The sequence below is a fragment of the Berghia stephanieae genome, chromosome 3 (assembly GCF_034508935.2).
Source record: "Berghia stephanieae isolate SIO BIC M18660-M18661 chromosome 3, UCSD_Bste_1.3, whole genome shotgun sequence".
Classification (NCBI taxonomy): Eukaryota; Metazoa; Mollusca; class Gastropoda; order Nudibranchia; family Aeolidiidae; genus Berghia; species Berghia stephanieae.
In genome coordinates this window covers 72,716,377-72,743,497 of record NC_088362.1, presented here as the reverse complement: position 1 = coordinate 72,743,497, position 27,121 = coordinate 72,716,377, and the positions used below count along the sequence as shown (strand labels likewise).

Here is a 27,121-nt window from a genome sequence, read left to right as displayed (position 1 = left end):
TTTAGTGTTGTCACGTACTACCACTGTTGATTTGGGCCCCTACATAAACACTTTGAGCACATTAAGCGGATATGGCGCTGTGGAAAAATTAGTTTTACAGTGAAAAAAAAACCCCTCCTTTCGACCATAATTCTTTTAATTCAGATATCGATAAGTTGAGATGATCCTCAACTCTTGAAATATTTTAAAACTTAGGACACCTTTATGAATTCTCAGGTTTGGTATTGTCCTACTAAATGGGTTTAGAATGGAAGTCGGCCTATTCTATTTAAAGTACTTTTAATACTAATGATAAGGGCGATCATCAGCAATAAGGGTATCCGTACAAACCGCGTTGAGTGATGGTTCTTGGTTTAAGAAATGAAAATAGTTTTTCTTCTTATCAACATGACATTAAATGCTCATGACCTACTGATTGAATAAACCAATAAAACCATATATATACATTTATCCGGTTTCGACATGCTCACTGCTTATAACAATGCAGCAATTATTTCCAAAAAGACTATAAGGTACGATATTTCTGTTTAAACCTATACTCGTACATTTTTAGATGTTTGAGAACGGAGACTAAGGTCCACTTATTGAAAAAGGCACTGAACACATTTCCTCACCGTGCTCAGATGTAAATTGAGTTCCTGACCACTAACAGTTTGTCACTGATGAAAAAAAAAAAATAATAAATATATATATAGACGTCTAATAGCGCTTTACATGCGTCATATCTTGCCCTGCATTTTTAATGTTTTTGTTTGTTTTTTTTTGTTTTTTTGTTGTGGTTTTTATTTTATTTTTTTTTTTGCTTTAGGACCTCGTTACAAAGTGTGTTTAGCACATTTAATTGATATTTCACTTTATAAAAGTTCAAGAACTCGTTACTGCCTCTGACCAGGCACTAGTATACATTCTATGGCTAGTATTTAAATGCTTTTGTAAAATATATAATGCGGGTGGTTGGATGGGAGCATCACCTTGAATCATATACCTATGATGTTCGCATGGGTGTACGATCCGATAGTGATGTCGTTTCTTCTTCTCTTTACTAGCCTATCCTGCTTCTTTGGTTTGTGATTGTATTTTTGACAAGGGATATTTTTTTTCTGTAAATCTTCTGCCTGGTTGTTCTTGGTTATTTATAATTTAGCTTATATCTTTAGGTTATGATTTTGATTTACATTTGTACTATTTTTGTTAGATTGCTTGTTTTTTGTTTCAGCGGTCTCTCATATAACCTCAATTGTGTTGGAAGAGACCTAAAGCAACAAACAAACAAAAACAAAAAATATATAATGCTGGGATCAAAGACTACTTAATTGTCATCAGCTATCCAATTTCTGAGCACAAGATATGTGGCTTAGCTCAGTTACAAGACTAGTCACCAAGCCGCTAGACCACTGACACCAAATATATATATATATATATATATATATATATATATATATATATATTATATATATAATATATACATATATAATATATATATAATATATATTATATATATATATATATATATATATATATATATATATATATATATATATATATATATATATATATATATAGTAGTGTGTGTGTATGTATGTTATTATGCGTTTTATTTTAATTGCCATCACCACCTTTATCATCTCTATCATCATCATCATCATCATCATCATTATCATCATTATCATCATCATCATCGTCATTCTTAAAGCATCCCATTGTCTATTTCAGAGGCCTTAGACTCTGTCGACAAACATTCCTACCCTCCGTCCATCCAACAAATGCTCCTCATTTTACAGGTGAGTAGGAAGTTAGAATAAAATGCAAGTTTAGAATGTACATATATATATTTTTTTAAAAAGATAACAGTCATATTAAAACCCATAAATCATAACCGACCACAACTTCTTTGAATTATAACAAGCCTTTTTACCTGGGTAAGTAATTATATAGATTCATAAAGCAAAAAACATAATTTTCGCACTGTTGATCATTCTGTTGTAAACTAATATTATTTTCTTTCATCTGATCCATCTCAAATTATCTATTAACCAAACGTCATTTTATCTCTTGTTCATATGGGGCAGCGTGGCCCCGCGGTCCGGGCTTTGCTTCGTACCCGAAAGGTACCGAGTTCGATCACCCGCCGCTGCTTCGCCCTCGCTCAATTTACGGCGCTGCACTGCGGCTGACGCCTGGGTTATTCCAGTCTTCCCTTGGAATAGACCCTAGAGACAAATTTTCCTTATGGGATGAATAAAGGGAATTTTATTATTTTATTATATTTATTTATTATTTATTTATAATTTTACTCCAGGGCATTACAGACAATGTGTTTTTGTCGGAGAACCAGTTCCTTTTAGAAAAGCTGGTGGCTCGAGTCGTATGTCCATACATGGGACAAAGGGGCGTGTATGAAGGAGGTCCTGAGCCAGTCATCAAAGTCAAGTTGAAGCCCCTCCCGCTCAATATTCCTGCAGAATCTGCTAGTGAGTTCGGTACTACTTCTTCTCATTTGCTTTCCACGTCTCTCACATACCTTTTTTTCAGAGCCATTAATTAGGCCCATGGAGCCGGAGTTTATCCCGGTTTCTATAGCGTGAAACGAACAATAGCAATTATTCGCTACCCTTTTGGATAGGACGCTAGTCTATCGCCAAGTGCTTTCGCCAGACTAACACACCCAGCTACCCATTCACTACTGTGTGGAAGGGGGGTAGGGGAGAGGAGGAAAAAAAATCTCGTCTGCACTCGGTTCCTCTGATTGTGAAGCGAGTGCTCTACCATCTGCACTATCGAGACCCCCCCCCCCCCACACACACACCATCTGACAAACAAGTGAGCTTATAATGCGTATGTGGTTTATACCATATTTCCTTGCGGATAGTCGCGCCATTCAGGTCAGTACGCGATGTGTTCGATACAAATTTAGTGTTCTTTTAACCGAAAATTCTCAAACCTAGGATCTCGCGAGGTCAAAAACAAATGTAATATATTAAAATTGTTTCAATGTCATGTCACGTATAATGCACTGAATATATCAAAGTTAGCCAAGATATCTTTAGATTGCATTAATTGTATTGACAGCTTTATCAGTGTTTTTAGTTTTAGTCGTTACTATTTTATGTGGGTTACATGTCACCAAAATAAAAGGCTAATGAAAAGACGGAACACATTATCGATTTTATATTGTTCTAGGCGAGATTTTATTTATAATAATTTTTGGAATAACAACGGATTCCGTTTTCTATTCAATGCACATGTGAGGTGCCACCTATCTAGATATTGTGAGAGTTCTAGCTGAAAAGAGGGGCTTAATTGACTTGTATTACGTAATTCGGAAATTTATTTCCATATAACATCTTTGGAGATGGTATAATTGAAGCACTATAAAATTGAGTGAAAAACTGGAAGTTTACAAGATAAAGGTAGAAAATTATTCATCTTATACACTTGTCATACTTGAAGAATTGTGTGTGTTTTTAAAATTGTCTTTTAAAAAATCCATTTGTGTCTTTATTTTTGCAGGTACTCCCGATAAGTCTAAATCTTCCATGCTCGACAACACTGCACGACCCACTTCATCTCAAGGTCTCCCGAAAAAGTCTTCAGCTGTTCAAAACCTGAATAATGAAGGGGGTGTCAAGCTTAAAACTGTGATGGAACATTTACATGACAATGGACGAAGACATAGCGTTGTGTCCTGATAACAATAAATTGGCAGTATATATATATATATATATATATATATATATATATAATATATATATATATAATATATATATATATATATTATTACAAGAGACAAGAGCCTGTACGCGACCGTTACTTGTCAGCAAAGCAGCTCAAAGCAGATTACAGTAACGTATCAATCAACAAAGACATCGTACAATGAAATAACTGGGTGGTGTCCCTTACTTCCCATAGTGGACAGGGAGGTACTTACTGTGTCTTCTATCCCCTTGTATCTGTTTTCCAACACGCTTTCTGTCTTTGTCTTGGAATGAGATTACTTGGTTTTGTCCTGTCCCTGGCTGGAGTCCTAGCTGGGAGGGAAACAGTCAAATGCATAGTTATTGTTTTGGGAGATTATATTTTTTTCCTTGCAAATCATCTCTCTGTTATGTGTTATTATATTTGTTATTTTGAATGTATAATGTAAGCATTTGAATGTATTCCTCTTTGTTGGAATTTGTGCTTGTGTCCAGATGAGACTTATAGGTGATCTCAAAGTAAGTAAATTGGTGGTATGCTCTTGGAATCTACATTTGATCCATATTTGTTCCCAGTTCCCCTATGTCTTACTTTTTCTTGAGTGCTTTAATTGTAATTCTAGAACATTTTACTATCCCATTTCTTCCTTTTTACTGGCGCTGATATAACCTAAATGTGTTGCAAGCGCCGTAAAACCCTTAAAAACAAACAAATTGTTAGAATCTGCCTGGTTCACTACAACATAGTAGCCATTGAGATGGTGAGTCATTCAGTGTTATGACTAGCTCGCAAACATGCTATTTTTAACCGCTTATAGACTGTCAGAAATAAGTTGGTGAGAACTGATCACCTTTTTTCTCTCTCTGGCTGTCTAAAACTGACACATGAGCGGCGTAAACGAATTTTATCTACATACCCACTTCTCTCCAGCAAGCTATTTTGAGGGGTAGGGGAAACAACTATACCTCTGATGACATGGCTGTCATGATTTTTAAAGATGCATAACGTTGATCACACAATGAGGATATCGACCACCAAAAAAAAAAACCCAACAAAAACTCAACTAGAGATCCACTAAAAATGAAATCGTTAAAAGATACATAAGAATGGAAGAACAAGAAACTTGTGGAGACATTAACTTGACATAGACAGCAGAAAGAAGATGGAAAACGCTTGGGAAGAACTGGAAAAGACAGTGCATGAGAGAGGCTGATTGACGTGGTGTGGTCTCCATGAGGAGTGCTGACCTACTGACTCAAAAACTGTATTGTTTCGGATTTATTTCGATGCTAAACATTGAAATTGTTGTCAAAAACGAGATTTTGTTGGGGATTTTTTGGTAATACTCCACTGCCCCGATTTCTGACATATCGTCTCAATACGGTATTTGTCATGAACGTTGTGTTTGAAATGGAATGTGAAGCTTAATTTTTAAAACTTGGAAAAAAAAAGCAATATTATTATCGAGGATAGTGAGATTCATTCCTTAAACTTCAAAAAAAAACACGTTCTTAATTATATATTATACTGTGACATAAAACTCAGATTTCTTCATCTGGTTCATTCCTAATGTATTTGAAATATATTATCTTATTAAAACTGTGAAAAGGAGGCCAATTGAAAATTACCATTAAAAATCACTCTTGTCTCATGAAATTTGAAACAAAAAATCAAACACTTGCTCTGTTGACTAATTTAAGAATATGATTGCCAAAGAATTGAATGATACGAATCGAATATGATTGTTTGGCTTAATAAAAAACGAATGTGATTTAAGATTGTTTCAATATCATGTCTAGTATAAGGCATTAAAAGGATGATAATATATCCTAGATTAGACTTATATAAGATAGGATAAGATAAGAATATAACACCAGAATGACGTTATGCGTCACATTTTTCTGTCTGCCTTATCTCGCTTTAAACATCACTCATATCTAGAATAAAGTAAGTATTTTTGAAGGAAAAGTTTGTTTAAAATGCAGAGCTTCACATTTAAAATTTTTAAAATTCGTAGTTTCCAGGGGAAAAAAAAGAAAGTCAGCACTATAGATGGCTTTACAGATTGATAATTTGCCCTCATCATGATCCAAAAATGCTCCGGAGTCCTGAATATGGGATCTAAGGAACTAACTGTTCATTTTCTACAAGATTGATTGAATCACATCATGATCCAAAAATGCTCCAGAGTCCTGAATATAGGATCTAAGGAACTAACCTTTTCATTTTCAACTAGATTTATTGAGTCAAAGACACGTAAGCAGTTCTATGGCTGGAGCCAAAATGAGCATTTCTATGAATGTTTCGAAGCACAAGGCAGCTGCTCTGGATATGGCAAACCTGTGGTAGGTGTTAACTAATCATATTAACTACATAGGTCATTGTGATTATAATTCATACCAGAATCGGAGGACCGACGTCATGAGAAACATTCGCATTCCATCAAGAAACTGTACGATATTAATATTTAATTGTGACCTCAAATTATTCATGTGATAATTTATTTATCTTAAGCTAATACTACATTTTTATTGCATGTGTTCGGAGATATAGGTGTTAGAATAAGATTTGACAGGGAGGCAAATTAAAAATGACCATAAAACACCGCTTCTCTAATTGTTCAACATACATGAATGGTTAATGTATACAGTGCACTCTGGATACGTCGACGTTGCCTAAGTCGATTTTTACCTAAGTCGATTTTTTTTCTTGGTCCCTCCCCCTTCTTCCTATACAACATTAGTAAAAAAAAAAAAACTCCACATAAGTCGATGTCGCTTAATTCGATGTTCTTATCACTCATGACTACAAAAAAATCACAAATAAACAAGTATTTCCATTGGTTAAAAAAGCTACCAGTAAGAATTTTAAGTGGTTAAGAATATCCGCGAACGATTGGCGCACATCGATGTAATGTAGGTGCCACTGGCGGTCGGTCAATAGAGCGAAGTTGTTTTGTGCCGCCCTATATTTTCCGTAGATTAACATGTCAGCCAAACAAAAAACTTCAATTTTAAAATTTTGATAAAATTAAAAATTTAGCACATACTGCTTTTTGTTTTGAATTTAATATTTGATGACTCGTGCGTCGCTCCGCGAAGGTAGCGTCAAATCGGCACGTTTCATCTTTCCCCCGTTGCCTGCGCGGGGTGACAATGAGCGGAGGGTGTGGTGTGGTGGGGACGTTTTTTTTTTTGTTTATATGAGCCAGTCTTCGTTTGGCCGTCCTGTCCTTATCCTATACTCCGTTGTACCTTGAAGAAAGTTAGTTATCACTCCCCAATCTCCCTCCACCCTCCCTCCCCAACTAACTATTGTCTTTCACTGCTAAATAATTAGGCCAAGACGGCCAATCTAGCGATGCACGCCCTGAGGTCCTACTTGGGATAAATTAAAACCATATCAGTTTTATCACTGAAAGAAGAGGCTTTGCTTCACTTAGATATACGGATGAAGAGAGTGGCAATAAATATATATTTCATCATTGTTTGTTTTGCTTAAATATGCACCGAGAAGAGCCTCATGGTACTATAAATAAAAATCCCTGACCCCACGGAGTCCTTCATCCCCGCACACTCCCAACGATCCCTACTCAACTTGTATTGTGTGCATTGTCTAATACTAATAATAGTATAATTATAAAGATGTCGCTGATTGTGTGTGAAGTTAACAAGTGCTTTGCGTTTGGAATTAAATGTGGATTTTTGAATTCTATTATTCTAAAGTTGTGTGTCATACCGTTCGTATTCAGAGAAAATGTATTATCGCTGTTGTCATTGTTTATGAAACATACCTGTTTTTATCTTGAATCATTTTATTTTAAAAAGTTATTTCTGTAATTTGTAACCAATCATGAATCATGTTGATTTTTTAATTGATAATCAATTCCAACACTTATCCCCTCAAGAGAAAATAGTGGTGAAAGATTTAGGTCCACACAAACCAGTGATTTTTAACTTAGTTTCTAACACTCCGAGGAGACAGCGCCGATTTTAATAATGATTATTTTTAAAATGTTGAATGGCTTACTGCCAGTGAAAGCCGTAAAACGCTTCATTGTTTTTATTGCTTGATTTTTGGTGATGTATGCTATAACGGACAACAGGAGGATTCAGTGATATTGCGCACATCTCTCAGGCACTGAAGAAACATTCTGAATCAAATAGCCATGTCACAGATGCTGTTAAATATAAACTTTTCAACGTTGTAGATATAAGAAATCAGTTGGAAACAGGACATGCTGCGTCTGTGAGTCGTTATAATGAACAGGTGAAAGTTAACAGACAAGTTTTGTCCAAGATAATTGATGCTCTTTTGTGAGTATGTCTCGTTAATATTCTAACACACACACACACACACACACACACACAAATACACGCACATATGCAAACAATTGCAATACCGCCCTCCACACACACACACACACATACACACACACACACACACATACAAAGTAGGTCAAATTAAGTTAAATTAACTAGACCAATAAAATTTGATTCTGTATTTCGGATTTGTGCCGCCTTAAATACAATGTGACCAACCGCCCCTGGTAGGTGCTTTGCCTGACGTCCGTGTTCAATGTACATGAGTAGTATTGAATAACTTTAATTTCTCCATCTCAAATTTTACATTCTCGCAACTTCAAGTTCAAGTTTTTTTTTTGGTTCTAATCCCAGGCCATCCAATGTAATGGCCCTCTTAATTAGTATCAATTTTATCAAGAATAATTCAAGTCAAGTCTACAACTACAATGGCAAACCTATCGCGGAAAAGGAAGATTCAAGATTCGATGCATTTGGAAAGTTTGGCATGCGACAGAAAATCATCGCATAGGAAATTGGCATACCAGCTATTTCTGTCTCGACGATTTACAAGAAGCATGACCTTGACCTAGAGGCTCCTACCCTTCAGCTTTTCGCGGAATAATTTCACTTAATTGGTATACATTTCACATTCAAGGCAAAAATTCCGCTTTTCACCTTTCCCATCAAGGAAAATTAAAAAAAAAAAAATCTCTAGCGAAAAAAAAGTGAGCTATGGCTTATTTCGTCATCTCCTATGGTCAATCAACACACATTTTGTATGTATGATTAGTCTCTTCAAAGTGTGTGCTGCTGATGTCGGATAATATTTTATGTTTGGGAGGGGGTTGACCGAAGTATATTATTATTATTATTATTATTATTATTATTATTATTATTATTATTATTATTATTATTATTATTATTATTATTATTATTATTATTATTATTGTGACTCCGATTCGTGAGGTCAATGACCTTGGTAATATTATATGTTGGCTTCAATCGGTAATAATACTATTTGAGTACGGTCAGCTTCTTTCCCTATTTAATTTTAGCCCTGTGTCCGTGTGTGTGTGTGTGTGTGGTGTGTGTGTGTGTATGTATGTGTGTGTATGTGTACCGGCACGCGCGTTTGCTTGATTAGGTGTGTGTATGTGGGAGGGGGTGGGGGAGGAGGGTCCTGACAAGGTTAAATCCATCCATTCAATGCTTTGCTCTCAGACGGCCAGGACCTGTGTGTTCTCTATTATTATTTGACCCCATTCTTAGTCTTTACACAATCTGTACATTTTTACACATTTTTTTATTTTTAATCATTTGAGTACTTTGGATTGTCTATTACATTTTCTGTTGCAAAGCATGTCATAGTCAATAACAATAAGTTGATTCCGCTTTTTTAAAATCTCAAATTCCGATTGTTATGTATTCTGATTCCTCTATGGGGCTATTGGGGGTAACCTCTGACGACCACTACAGAGACCGTGCGATATGAAGGGACATACTTATTCTAGATTGGTTTGCTTTGTTCAAATGAGTTTTTGCTCATTTGGTTACCCTCCGGTTAAGTTGATTTTCGGATAAGTCGATTTTTTTCTCGTTCCCCTGGGCATCGTCTTATCCGGAGTCCACTGTAGTATTATCATCATCATGTTGTTGTTATTATTATTATTATTATTATTATTATTATTATTATTATTATTATTATTATTATTATTATTATTATTATTGTCATTGTCATCTTCATCATCATCATCATCTTCATCTTCATCATCATCATCATCATCATCATCATCATCATTATCATCATCTGGGTGGGGTTCCTGACCTCCCATAATGGGCAGGGGGGTACATACTGTGTCTTCTATCCCCTTATAACTGTTTTCCAACATGCTTTCTGTCTTTGTCTTGGAATGAGATTGCTTGGTTTGGCCTGGCCCTGGCCGGAGTCCTAGCTGGGAGGGAAACAGTCAAATGCATAGTTATTGTCTTGGGAGATGATATTTTTTTCCTTGTAAATCATCTCTTTGTTGTGTATTATATTTATTTTCAATGTATCATATAAGCATTTGAGTGTATTCCTCCTCTTTGTTGGATTTTGTGCTTGTGTCCGGATGAGACGTATCGATAATCTCCAACTAATTACATTGGTGGTATGCTCTTGGAATCTACATTTGATCTCTATTTGTTCCTAGTTCCCCTATATCTTACTTTTTCTTTGGTGCTTTGATTTTAATTCTAGAACTTTTTACTTTCCCATTTTCTTCCTTTTTACTGGCGCTGATATAACCTGTATGTGTTGCAAGCGCCGTAAAACCCTTAAAAACAAAACATCATCATAATTATCATGATCATTATTATTATTATTATTGTTGTTGTTGTTGTTGTTGTTGTTGTTGTTGTTGTTGTTGTTGTTGTTGTTGTTGTTATTATTATATTTGACTTGTTTTGCAGACAGATGATAAAAAATAAATGGAAATAGGGCAGGAAAAAGAGAGTGAGAAGAGATGGGGAGAGAGAGGGAGAGAGAGAGAGAGAGAGAGAGAGAGAGAGAGAGAGAGAGAGAGAGAGAGAGAGAGAGAGAGAGAGAGCTGTCCGAAACCACACCAGCAAGCGGTTTGAAATTAATTGTAAATATTTTGCTACTGATCTCTAACAATAAGAATGATTAAATAAAGAATGTTGGGAACCACAAAATCCTTTTGTTTGTGCATCTGATTCTAAATCTAGAATATTTGACAATCCCATTTTCTTCCTTTTGACTGGCGTTGAAATGGCTTAAATGTGTCGCAAGCGCCATTATACCGTAACAACCAAACACAAACAACCCCCCCCCCCCCCCCCCAAAGATGTTCATTCATAACTCAGCTGAATGAAGAAAATTATGTAAAATGCTATAGATATAGATAGTATGCACTTGGCTAAGAAGCTCACAACATTACCATCCGGAAGTATCACGGACCAACACACAAAACTATGTGTAATTTTGAACGTTTATAGTCTGGTTCATACAGTTTAGTGAGAATTACTCATAAACGCGGATGGTAAAAAGCAATAACAAAGACCTGTGTGACGCCAACTTCAAAATGACACAAACACCTGAACCCGAGATCTGCAATATATATTTGTCACCCATTCCGTTATTGAGTATGCTCAACATCACCTTTTCCCCGTAAACTGAACGTCCTTGTCGGGGACCAGCCAATCCCATGTGAGCCGCATCCAAAATATTTAGGGGTGACATTGGATCGCAGCTTTACCTATCGGGTGCATCTCGAAGGAGTTGCCCAAAGATAGAGAAACGCAACAGTCTTCTGAGGAAGCTGGCGGGATCGACTTGGCCTGGCACTATGCTATTCCACGGCGGAGTACTGCGCTCCAGTTTGGGGTAGTAGCAGAAACGTTGAGAAGGTGGATGTAAAACTTCGCAAGTCGATGCACATAGTGTCAGGAACGCTAGCAACAACTCCTAGAGAATGGGGACCGATAATGGCAGCGATCCAGCCCCCCCCCCCCCCCCCCCCCCGCCGATGTTCGGAGGGAGACGATTCCCTGACTACGGACAGAGCTGCACATACGAGATGGAAGTCGGTTTGGACGAATTCAATCCCTCGTGGGGGCGGGGACGTATACTCCTCTAAGCTTGGTGAGAAGTTGCCAGGCTTTGATAGCAGTAAGAGGAGACACTGGGTGGCTGCGAATCGGCTTCGGTCGAGGAGCTGCGGCAAGTGCGCTTCATCAGTGGGACTTTCCACCTGTCCCACATGTACCCGATGTGGACAAGAACCCGAAACGGCAGAGCATCTAGTCGAAAGGTGTGTTGTGACGATGCTACCAGGCGGGTTCGCGACGGTGCACGAATGCGGACCGGACTTTGCTGATTGGGTCGATCGCCATAACATGGTAGTGTGAGAACCATAAGAGGCTGCTGCCCGCAAGACAAATGTATTTTTAAAGCTTTTATATAGCGCAATATCCACTAAATGTGCTCAAAGCGCTTTACAATGGATCCATGACCAACAGCAACACGTAACATGTAGAACGAGACATGATTCCTGTCAGGCGATATGACATTTTTTTTTCTGGACAGAGACAACGCTGTTAACGGCCAGGTACTCATTTTACTCCCGAGTATGGTGAGATAATGTGAGTAAAGAGCCTTTTCCAAGGACTCAAACTATGAGATCCGAAAGCGAGTGTCATACCACTTGACCACATGGAAGCACAAACATTGCCACCATCGGCCACCTTCACCTCTTTTCTTTCAATGATTTTATGGATTCGTGCTTGATTATGGATCGGCATCTCATTTGCCTCTTGCATTACATATCGGTCAACTATTTACTGGCTACGGCACAAGTTGGAAACAGAGACAAAGGTGTTCGGTTGACTTGTCGTTAGGTTTTATCTTTTTGTGACAGTTTATAATAATGATAATGATCATAATAATAATAATAATAATAATAATAATAATAATAATAATAATAATAATAATAATAATATGATAATAATAATAATAATAAAAATAATAATAATAATAATAATAATAATAACACTAATAATGGTAATAATAATGATAATAATAATAATAATGATAATAATAATAATAATAATAATAATAATAATAATAATAATAATAATAATAATAATAATAATAATAATAATAATAATAATAATAATAATAATTTTTAGATAATAAATGTCATGAAAAACAAACATTTTGAAATATCCCAATTCTTATTATCATTTCTATTTTAAGCTAACTCTTTTTTAAACTTCTCTTTTCCAAGATGACGCAATATCCATTAAACGTTCTCAATGCGCTTTAGAGGGATTCCTAACCAACAGCAACACTTAACATGTAGGGCGAGACATGACTCCTGTTAGGTGATACCATATCACAATTTAAACACAAAACAGAGACGCGTTGTTAACGTTCAGGTATTAATTATACACCTGAGTGCAGTGAGAGAATGTGAGTAAAGAACATTTTCCAACAAGTCGACAATACGCCGCTCAGAGCGATACTCGAATTCGAAACCTACCGGTCTACATGGCTGGACATTGATATTCAATTATAAAATAAAGAAAGTTACGGACTCCAGCATTACAAATGATCTAAAGAGGATGGAAGGCATGTTTTGGATTGACCCGCAGCTCGTTTGATCTCAACCTGATTTTAAAAACTAAACAAGAGTCAGCCCCCCCCCCCCCCCCCCCCCCACACACACACACACTCGCTAAACGGCGTGGAGAATTGGAGTAGGGATACTAAAACAAATATTAGTGGAGATAAGAGTAAAACATTACTTTGTCATACTCATGCTCAAACACACAGAGCGGTTGTTGACGAATAAGTATTGCCTATCTAAGAATAAATACGATAAATGATCATCCATGTTACATTCGTTCTTTATCATGACGTTTCGAGTTAAAACATTTTATGACATTATTATGATTTCGTCTGGTTTTGTGGTCTTGTGGTATGACACTCGACTCGGATCAGTAACTCTCGGGCTCGTGTTCTGAGCCCCGCTATATGCGGCACAAGGTTGAGTCCTTTTCTCTCACCATTCTCCGACCGTAAATGGGTGTAAAATGAGTATCTGGCCCACTATTAAATTAAAATCATTTTCATATCGTTTTACAGGTGCCCTGTCTCGTCCGACATTGTAAGTGTTGCTCTTGGCTTGTAAAGTTCTTTGAGCAGGTTTATTTTAGTGGATATTGCGCTTTATAAATACTTAATTTTTTTATCCACTTGAACAATACCGTATTCCCCAAATGGAAGAAATCTGTTTATTTATCTAGTCATTTATCTATTTCCTTCCTTATTTTTGGCATGTGAATTATTTACGCTCGTCATACAAAAAAAAAAAAAAAAAAAAAAAACAAAAAAAAAACAAAAAAAAAAAAAAAAAAAAAAACCCAAAAAAAAAATAAATAAAAACAAAACAAAAAAAAACAAAAACAAAACAAAACAAAACAAAACAAACAAACAAAAGAAAATACAAAAAACGAAAAAACCCCCGGAAAAAAACAACAAAAAAACAGAAACAAAGTATACGTTGTTTACACTCGTCCGAGTGAAATCTCACGAAAGGTAACCCATTTAAATATATTACATGTAAAATAAATGAGTAGTTGTTTCCCTTCCTAATTCTTACACACCTTTATTTCCCACTAAAATTATATAATATTATCAATATCGTTAAATTTTATTTTGCAGTCATTATTGATATCTTTTAAAGACATCTCCTTCCAAGTTGTGAAGCATTGTTTCCATTTTGATAAGGTAAATTTTAACTGCTATCCTTTCATAAGCTAATGAATAAAAACAAGAATTCACAGGAACGGACACACCCTCTTAGATGAACTTAGTCACATGATCACAACGTGACACAGGTGCGAGGTCGTTCTTCAGTCACTAAGTCATGACACACCTGTGTATGTTTTCGTCCGACCGGCCCCTATTTTCTTGTGTGTGTCCGGTTCAATGAACATACCGGCCATAAGTTACTTTGAACGAAGGGCAACATTAACAGAAGCTCTATTTATACATCGTCTTTCGTCTGTATCTTTCCCGTGTTTTGACATTCTACGAGACGGCAAGCGAGTGCAACACTTGACACACACTCTCAAGGGAGAAGGAGAGAGTTAGTTGCATTGTCATGTTAGAGTCAACTGCTGTGTCCTACATTTATTCGTCTGCCCTTATCCAATCATTAACTCTCGCGATTCGTTTGATGAAGTGATGTGAGATTTATATTTCGCTGCGTGTTAGTTATCAGCTGGATATTATTTATTGACTTAGTCAGACAAGCGTAGGTTATCAGTTAATATTCACGTCGGATTACACATTTAATTCCAATCGACTGTTCTAGTATTGGTTATTCTCTCGGTGTTTATATCAGTGACTGTATTCAGGTATGTTGTTTCATAATTTCTTCTTCTTCTTCTTCTTCTTCTTCTTCTTCTTCTTAGTATAGTATAGTATAGTATAGTTTTCCAGCGTATTAGGCGTTTTGTGCCTTTGCTGATCTTGGCATTCAGTTCATCGAGATAAAAGTCAATAAAAAGCCCTAACAGATCTTTTGACCTGTATCTATAATATATAAACTTTTTGATAAATTGAAGGCCCTAACCCTAACAGATCTTTTGACCTGTATATACGTCTAACCCTTTGATGGGATCTTAATGGGCGGTTCAACTATGCTAAACATGTAATCTGCTAAGTGGCTATCTAAGCTATTTTTGAAGGCGTTGACACTTGGAGCATTGGTCACCGTTTCAGGGAGACTGTTCCAGCGGTCGATCACACGTTGATTAAAGTAGTGTTGCCTAAGCGATGTGTTACACCTTGGTTTATGCAGCTTGTAATTATGACCTCTGGTTCCATTGTTTGCAAACACGAAAAGTTTACTCTCGACTGGATACAAACTGTGTGTAAACTTGTATGTTTCAATCATATCACCTCGTACTCGTCTGTATGTCATGCTTGGAATTTCAATACGTTTCAGTCTATCCTCATATTGCTTATCTTTCAACCCAGGAATTACTTTTGTTGCTCTGCGAAGCACGCCTTCAATAAGTTTCTTATCTTTCTCAAATTGTGGTGACCATACTGAGTTGCTGAACTCGAGATGGGGTCTGACTAATGCAGTAAATAGTATTTTCATAGTTGCTGCATCTAAATAGGTAAAAGATCTATTGATGAGTCCAAGGATTCTGTTTGCCTTATTAACTTGTGTTTCTATATGCTTTGAGAGTTCTTCTTCTTCTTCTTCTTCTTCTTCTTCTTCTTCTTCTTCTTCTTCTTATTATTATTATTACCTATTATTATTATTATTATTATTATTATTATTATTATTATTATTATTATTTTGCCATTTGTTGCTGTTGATTTGTAAGTTTATACCTGCTATAAACACATCATAAAAATGCCTCATTAAAGCTCTTTTCTTCTGTACATTAACAATAACTACAATCATATGGGCAAGGTGGGATATCGGAAATATAAAATTACACCCCACTCACCTCGTGAACAGAATACATAACGTTTTATGTATTGCATCCGAGTGATTGAACGATTATTTGCATTGGAAAACGATGCGGTAGGTAAATAGGGACTTTGTCTAATTAATAAGTCCGAGTTGTGCTGCAATAAACGTTTTAATTCCAGTAACCCTTTAGTTCCAAGGGCCCATTGGATTGTCGTTTGTTTGTTACTCTTGGGATAGAACTAGGAAATACAGTAGTCGCAAAATAGTTAAATGTTGATCTAAAATGTTCCCAGATACATTTTGGCTGTTCGTTCAGAATGGGGCAAGGGCTGGAGTTTTTTTAAAAATTTGTCTGACTTTTAATCGTACGTACACGTATCAATATCAACTCAACGACCTACCAGCTGAGTAATTTGAGTTAAAATTGAAGGAAAGTAATGGGTGCACTATTCCGATCTGAGCATCCGTTTATCTTGTCTTCATTGTGCGATTTCCTAAACACACGATCTTACACATAGAAAATGAATTACAGTCTAGACTAGATAGAAGATATTATAAAATTTCTTGTTGCCAAGTGATGCTCATTATCTATTGATCTATCGATCTTGTGTTGTCTCATTATCGGAAGCTTGGTGTCTGGATGAAGTATGTGTAATATGGCATGCTTATTTTCATATGAAAATGCGCAGAGGATTGTAAAAACAATATATTGTTGATTTCATGTAATATCGTAAGCGATAAGTTCCACATCCTATATTACCAGCAAAAAAGTAATGACGGGGTGGATATTAATGATTTTACAAACTATCGTAGTGTTATGTGCTATAATAAAAAATCCACTAGTCATTTCTAGTTCGTTTATCAAATACATACCTATGATATAACATAATATAATATATTTTATATGTCATAATGTGCCCAAAGTATCTTACCGTAGTAAATGAAATCAGCGACCATGTGTGTGTGTGTGTATGTGTGTGTGTGTGTGTGTGTGTGTGTTGGTATATGATAGAAAGTAACAAATCGACTTATTGAAAGACATAAATAAGTACAGATTTTAAAAAATGATAACCAATATGGATAGATTGAGAAAATAGATTTGTAGATAGATAGATAAATAAATAGATATGGGTTAAGTAATTCTATAGATAGACAAACATAGAGAGGTGACGTAGTACACACCAGAGAACATCAACGCTTGGGAAAACATGACATTTATTTTCGAGATGTGTATGATTCATGTCTACGCTCTGCCCGCATCTCTCAGTGTGTGTCAGATGCTGACAATGACAATGACGAGACTCCGCCTCCTTTTGTACACGGATCTAATCCATCTCACCTCTTGAGATTATAATATTATGTGTAATTTTATAACAGGTGGGAGTCTCCGCTTGTTTCCTGTTAGTGATTTAGAGTCATATTATTATTATTATCTTGATCCGAAGTCACGTCCCAAAAAAGACATCTCTTGTCTTTTCAGATTTTACATATAATAATATGCGATCCATCCAATCAAACTTGGATTGTGTCAGAATGAAGCGGATAACAAAATATGAATTTTAACAGGGATGCCTTTTTTCCGGCCAAATCCGAAGAACGCCTTTTTTGGATATCTTCCGGCTGATCTTGTTCAGTATTGGTTAGTTTTTGTTTTTTTCAAAAATATATATATATTTTTCGTTTTTTAATTTAATTTTTGTTTCTTTTTAAAGATGAAAGTATTGTTTTTTTTTTTAAAACAACGGTTAAGGGGAAGCTTGAATGGTGAATACCATTTGATGAAAAGAAGCTTTGTAAGAAATATTTTCATATATTCATATATTTTTGTTCTTTCCAGAAAAAAAATTGATGCTTTAAAAAAAAGAAACAGCAAATGATATCCTTGATATTACGTTGCAATGATCAGAAGCATGAAATGTTGGGTTTTATGCACTTCGTGAAACGATATTTTCATTCTCTTGAGTAAAATAAACTTAAACAATATCATAGTTTCCACCTAAAATTGTTCATTTTCAGAATCATTACCACTCCATATATAATACTTCCAATGAGAAGGTGGGCAAGTTATTGTATTACTATTGAATATTTGGTTTGAGCACATTTTAATAGATATTGAGCTGTAAAAAATATCAATGCTTTTTTTTCCTAGTTCAAGCCATGGTGTTGCGCATTATCAATGTCGATTTATTTGTCTTACGCAGTATCTTCTAATAATATATTAGAAGATACTGGTCTTACATGCTTACTTATTTTTACAATTAAATATGTTAAGTAGAAGTGGAAATAGAAGGAATGAAATTGACGTCACTCAGCTCTTTGCTTATGTTTTTAGCCAGCCGTTTTTATGAGTAGTTATCACTAAATTGTATTAAACGGATAATAAGTTTTTAATATAGCACATAGTTTTGTGTGTTGAAGGCAGAGATTATGAGTGTTTTAACTAAACGTATAGCAAGCATCATTACACATTCAAGGTTGCCTACAGTATTGTGTGTCGGTACGTTATATTCGACTGGCGGATTTTGTGAGTATTTTACCCAAGCACATAATATAATTAATAACCGTGTTAAAACTCGGTACTGAGATAGTGATCAGAGTTGATAGAGTCGTGACGAGAATGTCAGAGTGTCATTAGACACGGAACAATAGCACAAACCCGTGACTAGGGGGTGGGGGGGGGGGGGGGGTTATTGAATACGTCACTCGACTCTATTGTGGCCTGACAGCATACTATTATTAGTATTAGTGGTCTTCTATATCAACAGCTAAGTGGCTGTTTGTCTTTGTGTGTGTGTGCGTATTTTTTTTGCGTGTGTGTGTTTGTATGTGTGTTTATATATGTGTGTGTGTGTGTGTGTGTGTGTGTTTAGGAAAGGAAACCTCCTGATTAGACCTGATTATATTCAGAGAAAAGATGGTAAAATTCGTATTGTTTTTCTTCCAGGTTCCTTTGCACAAATCTACAGCTTGTTTTTCATAATATATTTGACCTCGAGTTGACACAGATAATTATAATTTTACGTTTTACTTTGTTTTTAATGTTTGACGTGTCAAATTTATTTTAGGCTTTCGTCAATAAAACGCAAAATGTGATGGCACCATACATCCGTGAAAGAGAAAAAATAGTTATCGAAACTAGCAAAACAAGATGATAATACTAATAATTGTGGTTAAAAAGTAAAATGAAATTTTGATAACATAGTGTATACACATCTACATACACATACACATCTAAGAGCACATCAGAATAACCAGGCCAAGGTCACAAAGATAAACAAATGAAAATCGATTGAATGCACCAGTTAGTTGTGATCCGCCACCTCAAACAATTATATCCATCTACAATACTCTTATAGATTGATGTGTTATCTAACTGCTATCTTACGTCGGGCTTATTTAAACGTTAAAAACGTCATTGTGACACGCAGTCTCAAAACGTCTGATTAGCTTAGATGTTAAAAACTTATATACGACCCACAGTCTCGAAACGATGTTTGTCAAGATGAATCATGCCCCTAAAAGTAAAGTGAGAATTAAAATAATAAGATATAGGGGCTTTGTGTGTGTGTGTGTTTGTGTGTGTGTGTGTGTGTGTGTGTGTGTGTTTGTTTGTTTTTTTTTCTAAAAATATTTTTAAAATTGCTTCAGAATTATTAATTCTCTTGAACTTGATTCGAATAGAGATCCATAATGAATATTTTTTAAATGCCCCCCCCCCCCCCAATGAGCTTTTATATGTCGCAATACCCTATAAACTTGTTCAAATCGCTTCACAAGGGGTCCCAAGCCACCAGCTGCATGGAGGACGAGACATAACCACAAAGCCGTGCAACAGCACTTGTTAGGTCCTTCTTCCCTAGCATACAACCGGAAAATTTTCTGTTTGTATACCCCGGATGAGAAAACAAAACAACAACAAAACAAAACAAAAAAACAAAAACGATAGCTTTTATATAGCGCAATATCCACTAAACGTGCTCAAAGCGCTTTACAAAGAGTCCAACAGCAATACGTAACTTGTAGAACGAGATGCCTGTTAGGCGATATTATATTTTTTCCGACAGAGACAACCCTGTTGACGGCCAGGTTCTCGTTTTACACCTGAGTACGGTGAGAGAATGTGAGTAAAGTGTCTTTTCTAAGAACTCAACTAAGCGCCCGAGCGAGGCTCGAACCCAGAATCTTCTGATCCGAAAACATAACTAAATGGATAATAGGTGTTATTTGTGTTACTCTGCATGATGTTATGTGGCTTTGTGGTCATGTAAATGGTCCTCATAACTCATTGAACGCATATTTATTTATTTATTTATTATCTCAACATTGGAGGATGTGCTCACGATGTCTCAATAGATAGTTCGAAGATGACGTCATACAGGTCTTTGTTGATGTTTTTTGCCATCCGCGTTTATGAGTAATGCTCACTGAACTGTATAACCGACTATAAACGTTCATGGATACACATAGTTTTGTGTGTTTGTCCATTATACTTCCGGATGGCAATGTTATGAGCTTCTTAGCCAAGCGCATACTATCTATAAGTGGGACTGTCTGAAGGATCTAATTTTATCTATCAATAATCTGCCCCGCCCATTCATTGTTCACACATTATCGATTGGTCATAGATAGCGTGTTTCTTGTATCCACATTGGTGTGTTGAGCTGTTTACCTCCTGTATTTCATCGTTTAGCAACACGCATTTTGTACTGCTCTTTAATTCACGCCATAGAAACCTTACAGTTCAGCGATTCGCTCTGGATGCCTGATAATGATGATGATGATGATTGTGGTGGAGGTGGTGATGATGATGATAATGATGATGATACGAGGACGACGACGATGATAATGATGACGAAGATGATAATGATGATGATTGATGATGATGATGATGATGATGATGATGATGATGATGAAGAAGATTCATGATTATAACCAAGCGGTAATAGTAAGTGAAAGTCTTTTCTCTGTTAATTTTGTTCGTATTATGTCTGATTTTTAGTACACTTGGGCTTTTAAATCAATCCCATAAGGGTGTTTTTAGTTGAATTTAAACATAAAAAGTGCCATTATAAACAATGAATGAACCACATAAATGCCTTTATTAAGGGATGTTTTATTTCTCTCCCGTTTGTCTCGCTAATTGCGTTGCAAAATAGAATGATTGATTTTATGTTTTCGTCCATTACTTCAAAGGCTAAATCGATCATACATTATCGATTTCATTGATCTAATAATAATCCGTTATTTTTTGTTCTTTAATTTATTTATTTTAGTTTTATTTAGGCCAGATATCGTGAATTGAACGTCGTAAATGTCATTCAATACCACCCATGGTTGTGCCCTCTGGTTAGAACAAACTTGTGTTAAATATAATTTATTATACTTTTCCAGGAAAGTTGTATCCTGGTATTCCAGTTGTATCCTGGTATTCCAGACTTATTATAACATACCTGTTCTAAGGGTCACTCTCCTAAGGACCTTCATCGACGCCAGTCATTCGTGCCCGTGGTGGACTCTACTATGTTCGTGTCATTCTATTCTATTTATAGATATTCAAGTTCTCCCTTCTTATCCCCTACCCCCCCCCCCCCCCCCCCCCCCTTCATTATTCCCCCCTCTACTATCAGGCGTCGTAAAGGTTTTAGGAAGCCTTTATAAAATAAGTTTTCCTTTCGTATTGAAAATCATATTGAAAACTGACTGTTTTTTTTTTTAACTTTAGTATTTGCTTGTGTTAATTATATGGTGAAACATTTTATTTTTTTTATTTTGAAAAATAATCTTTGCCATTGCGACATGTTGTCTCATTCATTTTTTTTTAACAAGTTAACTGCCGTACTCTGGAAAAATATGTATTTAAGATTAGGTCAGAAAACTCCTTCAAATATCGATCGATTTAAATGACCCTCATGTTTTTCCAAAGTACGCCAGTTAGCTGGTTAAACCCCCCCCCCCCCCCCCCCCCCATTGATATTCAACCAATATCATGTCATGGTCTTGATGAAACGACTTTTAGACGGGCTCCTCCTAATCCAAGAAAAAAAGGGGTCATTTTTGTTGTTGGTGTATTTTTTACCATTATTATTATTATTATTATTATTATTATTATTATTATTATTATTATTATTATTATTATTATTATTATTATTATTATTATTTATTATTATTATTATTATTATTATTATTATTATTATTATTATTATTTTGTTATTGTTATATTATTATTATTATTATTATTAGTTGTTGTTATCATCGTCATTATCATTATTATTATTATTATTATTATTATTATTATTATTATTATTATTATTATTATTATTATTATTATTATTATTATTATTATATTGTTGCTTTTACTATTATTGTTTTTTTTTTGTTTTTATTATTATTGGTGTTCTTTTTTGTTTTTATTATTATTGGTGTTCTTGTTTGTTTTTAATGTTGTTGTTATTGTTTTGCTTTACGAGTCGTTGGAGTCCCAAAAGCTCTATTGGTAAGGCAATCAACTCATAAGCAAAGGTATCGATCCTGGGTTTAGTCGAGGAGGGCTTTTTTCAGACCCACCCCCCTGTCTCCACACAGCAATGATTGAATACTTTGGTTTTGGTAAATCTGCCTTAGACGTCTTTTGCTTTATATATTCGCGTCCTCTCCTCAAGTAATTCCTTTAGTCCCTTAAAGCCTATAGTATAAATTACGCCTTCATGACCCTTATTAATCAGTCCCTACTCAAAACAATTTTACTTAAAGCTCATTTTGGTCTCATTTTCCTTGTTTTATTGATGATGTTTGTTTAGGTAATCCACTCACAGCATCCGCCAGCGGGTATAACGGATTGGTATAATTTTACTACTGAGAACTTATCATTGAAATGGTTGTCTAAAAACAAAAAAAGAACTGAGTGGCGTCAATTCCGTTCCTTCTATACTTGATGAAAGTATCAAGCACCCCCCCCCCTTTTCCCCTACAAATGACGTGCTCTGAAGGTTTCATTTCATGTAGGCAGACTAATACTAATAAAATATATTTGCATTGTAGCACAATACATAGTTTCACAGGTGTAAATATTTTTATACTCTCTAGGTAAGTAGGGTAGTAATACCACGTAATATAAATATAGTAATATTAGGCGTTGGAGTCTCCTTAAAATGTCTTGCTTCAGAGCCCACCATATCGTATTATAACAATCACTAGCTTCATATGTCATGACTGTTGTGTTTGTTTTGGGTATGAGACTCAGTCCTCTAGGACTCACTTATGTACCTACTAAGAGCTATAAGTTAAAATATCATAGCTGTTGAACCTCAACCAAGGCTTTTGAAGCTGTAGTTATCACGGAGAGAAAAATAAAGTGATTAGATGTGACCCATATATAAGGGAACAACAGAAAACAAACAACGTTTTGGCCCTTGGCCTTCGTCAGGAGACGTTCACATTTTTGTAAATTTACAATACTACTCACTGTATTTTTCTCTCCATGTTACTGTCTCATTGCATCCACACTCACTCGACGCCCTTTCCTCACATTAACTTTATTACCACATTTGACAAAATGTGATATTTTGTAAATTTACATATTTGTGTTTGTGTTTACTTTCTCCTGACGAAGGCCAAGGGCCGAAACGTCGTTTGTTTTGTGTTGTTCCCTTATATATGAGTCACATCTACTCACTTTATATTTTTTTATCTCCACTTTATTGGCTCATTTAGGCACCTCTAGCTTTTGTCTCGTTTAGGCACCTCTAGTTTTAGTTCTTACGGATTCCTGCCGTGAGTTCCGAAACCATTGAATGTTTTAGTGATTAATAAAAATTAATGCAATGTTATTAAAAGCAAAGTATCTGTTTTATGAGCTTATTGGTACTGATTTAAATACGATATAAAGGAAAGGTCAGTCGGATTAAACTGAAAATCCAAAGAGATTTGAAAAGATAAACGAAAGTGAACATGAGGTGACATAAATAGTAATGTATTATTGTTGCTCGCACTCCTTCAGTAAAACGATAAGCTTTATTTTTAACACTGCGTCCCGTACTTTCCGTTTTCTTTGAATTATGATATAATATGACTGGCGCCTAACACTAATTTATCAGGGATGTCCTTTTTTTCCGGTTAACGACGCCGGAAAACCGACTGTTTGACTTGTTCCGGTTGACCTTGGTCGGTATTGGTGAGTTGATTTGTTGATTGGTCCGTTAAGGTCACTGTTAAGGGGAAGCTAGTTGGATATGGGTCTATTCAAATAAAAAGTGATACAATCTGATGAAAAGAAGCTTGCATGAACTTTTTTAAATGTATGGTCTGTACTATAAAAAAACTCCAAAACATTTCAGACTTTTACAAAAAGTTTTGGCAAAGGACATCCCCGTTTTATTAAATTTGGTTCCTTGTGGGCTTATAAAATAGAAGATGTATTGTAATGCTTGCTGAGCATTGATATTGTTTAAATATTAAATTTAATGCCCGTGTGTCTCTGCATGGTCGGAAAGGCTTGGAGAATTCTGACATCAAGTTTTGAGCCACTCCCGTGTTTACGTGTCATAACGATTGAACTTTGAGGTCCGCTCTATTCAGAGATCCACTCTATATAATTATTTGTGAATACAGGCCAATTAGCCTATAATAAACGGCGATAATAAAACGTGTTTTATGAGGGTAAATAACAGAACATAATATTATCATTGGTATACTCTAGTATTCTCTGGGTGGGGATCCTGACCTCCCATAGCGGGCAGGGAGGTACATACTGTGTCTTCTATCCCCATATATCTATTTTCCAACATGCTTTCTGTCTTTGTCTTGGAATGAGATTGCTTGGTTTTTTTCCTGGCCCTGGTCAGAGTCCTGGCTGGGAGGGAAACAGTCAAATGCATAGTTATTGTTTTGGGAGGTGAAGTTTTTTCCTTGTAAATCATCTCTCGGTTATGCATTGTATTATGTTTAGTTTACATATTATATTATATGATTTGTAAGCATTTGAGTGTGTTCCTCTTAGTTCGGGCCTGTGCTTGTGTCTGGATGAGACTTTTGGGTGATCTCAAACTAAGTACTTTGACGGTGTGCTCTTGGAATCTACACCTGTTCCCTATTTGAACCAATTCCCCTTTGTCTCACCTTTTCTTTTGTGCTTTAATTGTAATTCAAGAACTTTTTACTATCCCATTTTCTTCCTTTTTACTGGCGCTTATATGACCTTAATGTGTTGCAAGTGCCGTAAAACCCTTAAAAACAAAAACAAAAACTCTAGTATTCTAAGTTGTTATTTGCAAATCACATCTCTCTCTCTCTACCCTCTCTCTCTCTCTCTCTCTCTCTCTCTCTCTCTCTCTCTCTGTCTCTCTTCCCCTCTATCTCTCTATCTTGTTGTGTGATTATTGTTTATTATATAAGCGTGCTGAGTGTGTGTGTGCGTGTGTGCGCGCGCGTGTGTGTATGTGTTGATTTGTTTGTTTGTGCTCGCACTTGTGTTCGGTTGTTTTTTTTTTTTAATCCAACTTTCAAGATATCCATATTCTAGTAGGTGTGTACAAATAAGTAGGCGGTGGCAAGTAGATCGACAACAACCGTCATGCCTTTGACTTTATTTTTCTGCTTTTTACTCTCAGTTAAACATTTTTTTAAAATTCAGCTAAATATCGATCTACAAAAATGGCACGCGATAATTTGTCTCGAACCCGATCCTGACCTCCCATAGCGGGCAGGGAGGTACTTACTGTGTCTTCTATCCCCTTATATCTGTTATCCAACATGCTTTCTGTCTTTGTCTTGGAATGAGATTACTTGGTTTTGTCCTGGCACTGGCCGGAATCTTAACTGGGAGGGAAACAGTCAAATGCATAGTTATTGTTTTGGGAGATGATATTTTTTTCCTTGTAAATCATCTCTCTGTTATGTATTATTATTTTTATTTTGAATGTATAATGTAAGCATTTGAGTGTGTTCCTCTTTGTTGGATTTTGTGCATGTGTCTGGATGAGACTTGTAGGTGATTTCAAACTAATTACATTGGTGGTATGCTCTTGGAATCTACATCTGATCCCTATTTGTTCTCAATTCCCCTTTGTCTTACTTTTTCTTGGATGCTTTAATTGTAATTCTATAACTTTTTACTATCCCATTTTCTTCCTTTTTACTGGCGCTGATATAACCTAAATGTGTTGCAAGCGCCGTAAAACCCTTAAAAACAAAAAAAACAAAACAAGTATCGAACCCAAGACCATTAAAAGCAACAGGTTTGAGACTTTTTGAAGATAATTTTAAGCGATCGATAGTTGAAATGTTGTTTTCTGGCAAAAATGGAAACAGAAAATGTTTTTTTTTCTGAATAGAGGAAAGTTGTGGTTAGCCGTGAGTCTAGTAATTACAGGCGATAACACTTCACAACACTTTAACCAGTTAATCGTCGTACTCTAGTAAAACTCAAATTTTAAAATCTGGCCAGAAAACTGGTCCTTCAAATATCAATCTTGGCAAAAACTCTCAAACTTGGCACTTTGCGAAGTACCAGGTTTGACAGTTTTTGCCAAGATGAGGGTCATTTAAATCGATCGATATTTGAAGGACGGGTTTTCTGGCTAAATTTTTTTTAACGAGTTTTTTGCGATGTACGGCGGTTAAAAACCACTTGGTTCAAGTGTGCCCATCTCAAGTGGTATTGTCTACACGGTCACCAGCTCGTGCGTGATGCAACGTTTGCAACTCTTGCTTCTTTTATTCTCTCAGCCACCTCCGCCTCTTCTTTTCTTTATTTTCTTCCTCCTCTTTATCCTACTAAATTTCCATTTCTCTTGCTTAAGCTTCTTCATCTCCTCCGCCACTCCCATATCCTCTTCCTAATCCTTTTCCTTCGCATCATCCTCCTCCTCACCCTCTTTTTCTTTTCTTTTGCCCTTTCTTCCTCCTTCCTTCCTTCCTTCCTTTTCCTTCCTTTTTCTTTTCTTTTCTTCTTGTTTTATTTCCTGTCTTTTCTCACATTTATCTTCACCAAACAGCGTTTCACAAACAGCCCAATCTCCCTTCTTTTCTTTCTAACTTTTCCTTATATTTTCGCCGGACAATTATAACATTCGATTCACTTGGGTAAACATTTTAATTAATTAGATGACTTAAAAAAAAAACTCC

At 35.7% G+C, this 27,121-nt stretch overlaps 3 protein-coding genes across 6 annotated transcripts in view; 2 read left to right on the top strand and 1 right to left on the bottom strand.

Moving 5' to 3' along the window:
• LOC144968393 (uncharacterized) overlaps positions 1-3,711 on the top strand; it is a 104,639-nt gene extending 100,928 nt beyond the window's left edge. The window contains exons 10-12 of the mRNA XM_078906699.1: positions 1,714-1,781; positions 2,300-2,471; positions 3,511-3,711. Of these exons, the coding sequence (XP_078762825.1) occupies positions 1,714-1,781; positions 2,300-2,471; positions 3,511-3,689 (419 nt within the window). The 3' untranslated portion in view covers positions 3,690-3,711. The remainder of the gene's footprint in view (positions 1-1,713; positions 1,782-2,299; positions 2,472-3,510) is intronic.
• A 10,701-nt stretch (positions 3,712-14,412) lies between these two features.
• LOC144968392 (disintegrin and metalloproteinase domain-containing protein 10-like) overlaps positions 14,413-27,121 on the top strand; it is a 96,403-nt gene continuing 83,694 nt past the window's right edge. For all 4 annotated transcript variants that reach the window (XM_078906693.1, XM_078906692.1, XM_078906694.1 and 1 more), the window contains exon 1: positions 14,413-14,924. The gene's annotated coding sequence lies outside the window, so the exon portion shown is untranslated. The remainder of the gene's footprint in view (positions 14,925-27,121) is intronic.
• On the bottom strand, positions 15,173-15,676 carry LOC144969344 (uncharacterized). Its single transcript, XM_078908453.1, has one exon. It carries the CDS (start codon positions 15,674-15,676, stop codon positions 15,173-15,175), a length of 504 nt encoding a protein of 167 aa, XP_078764579.1.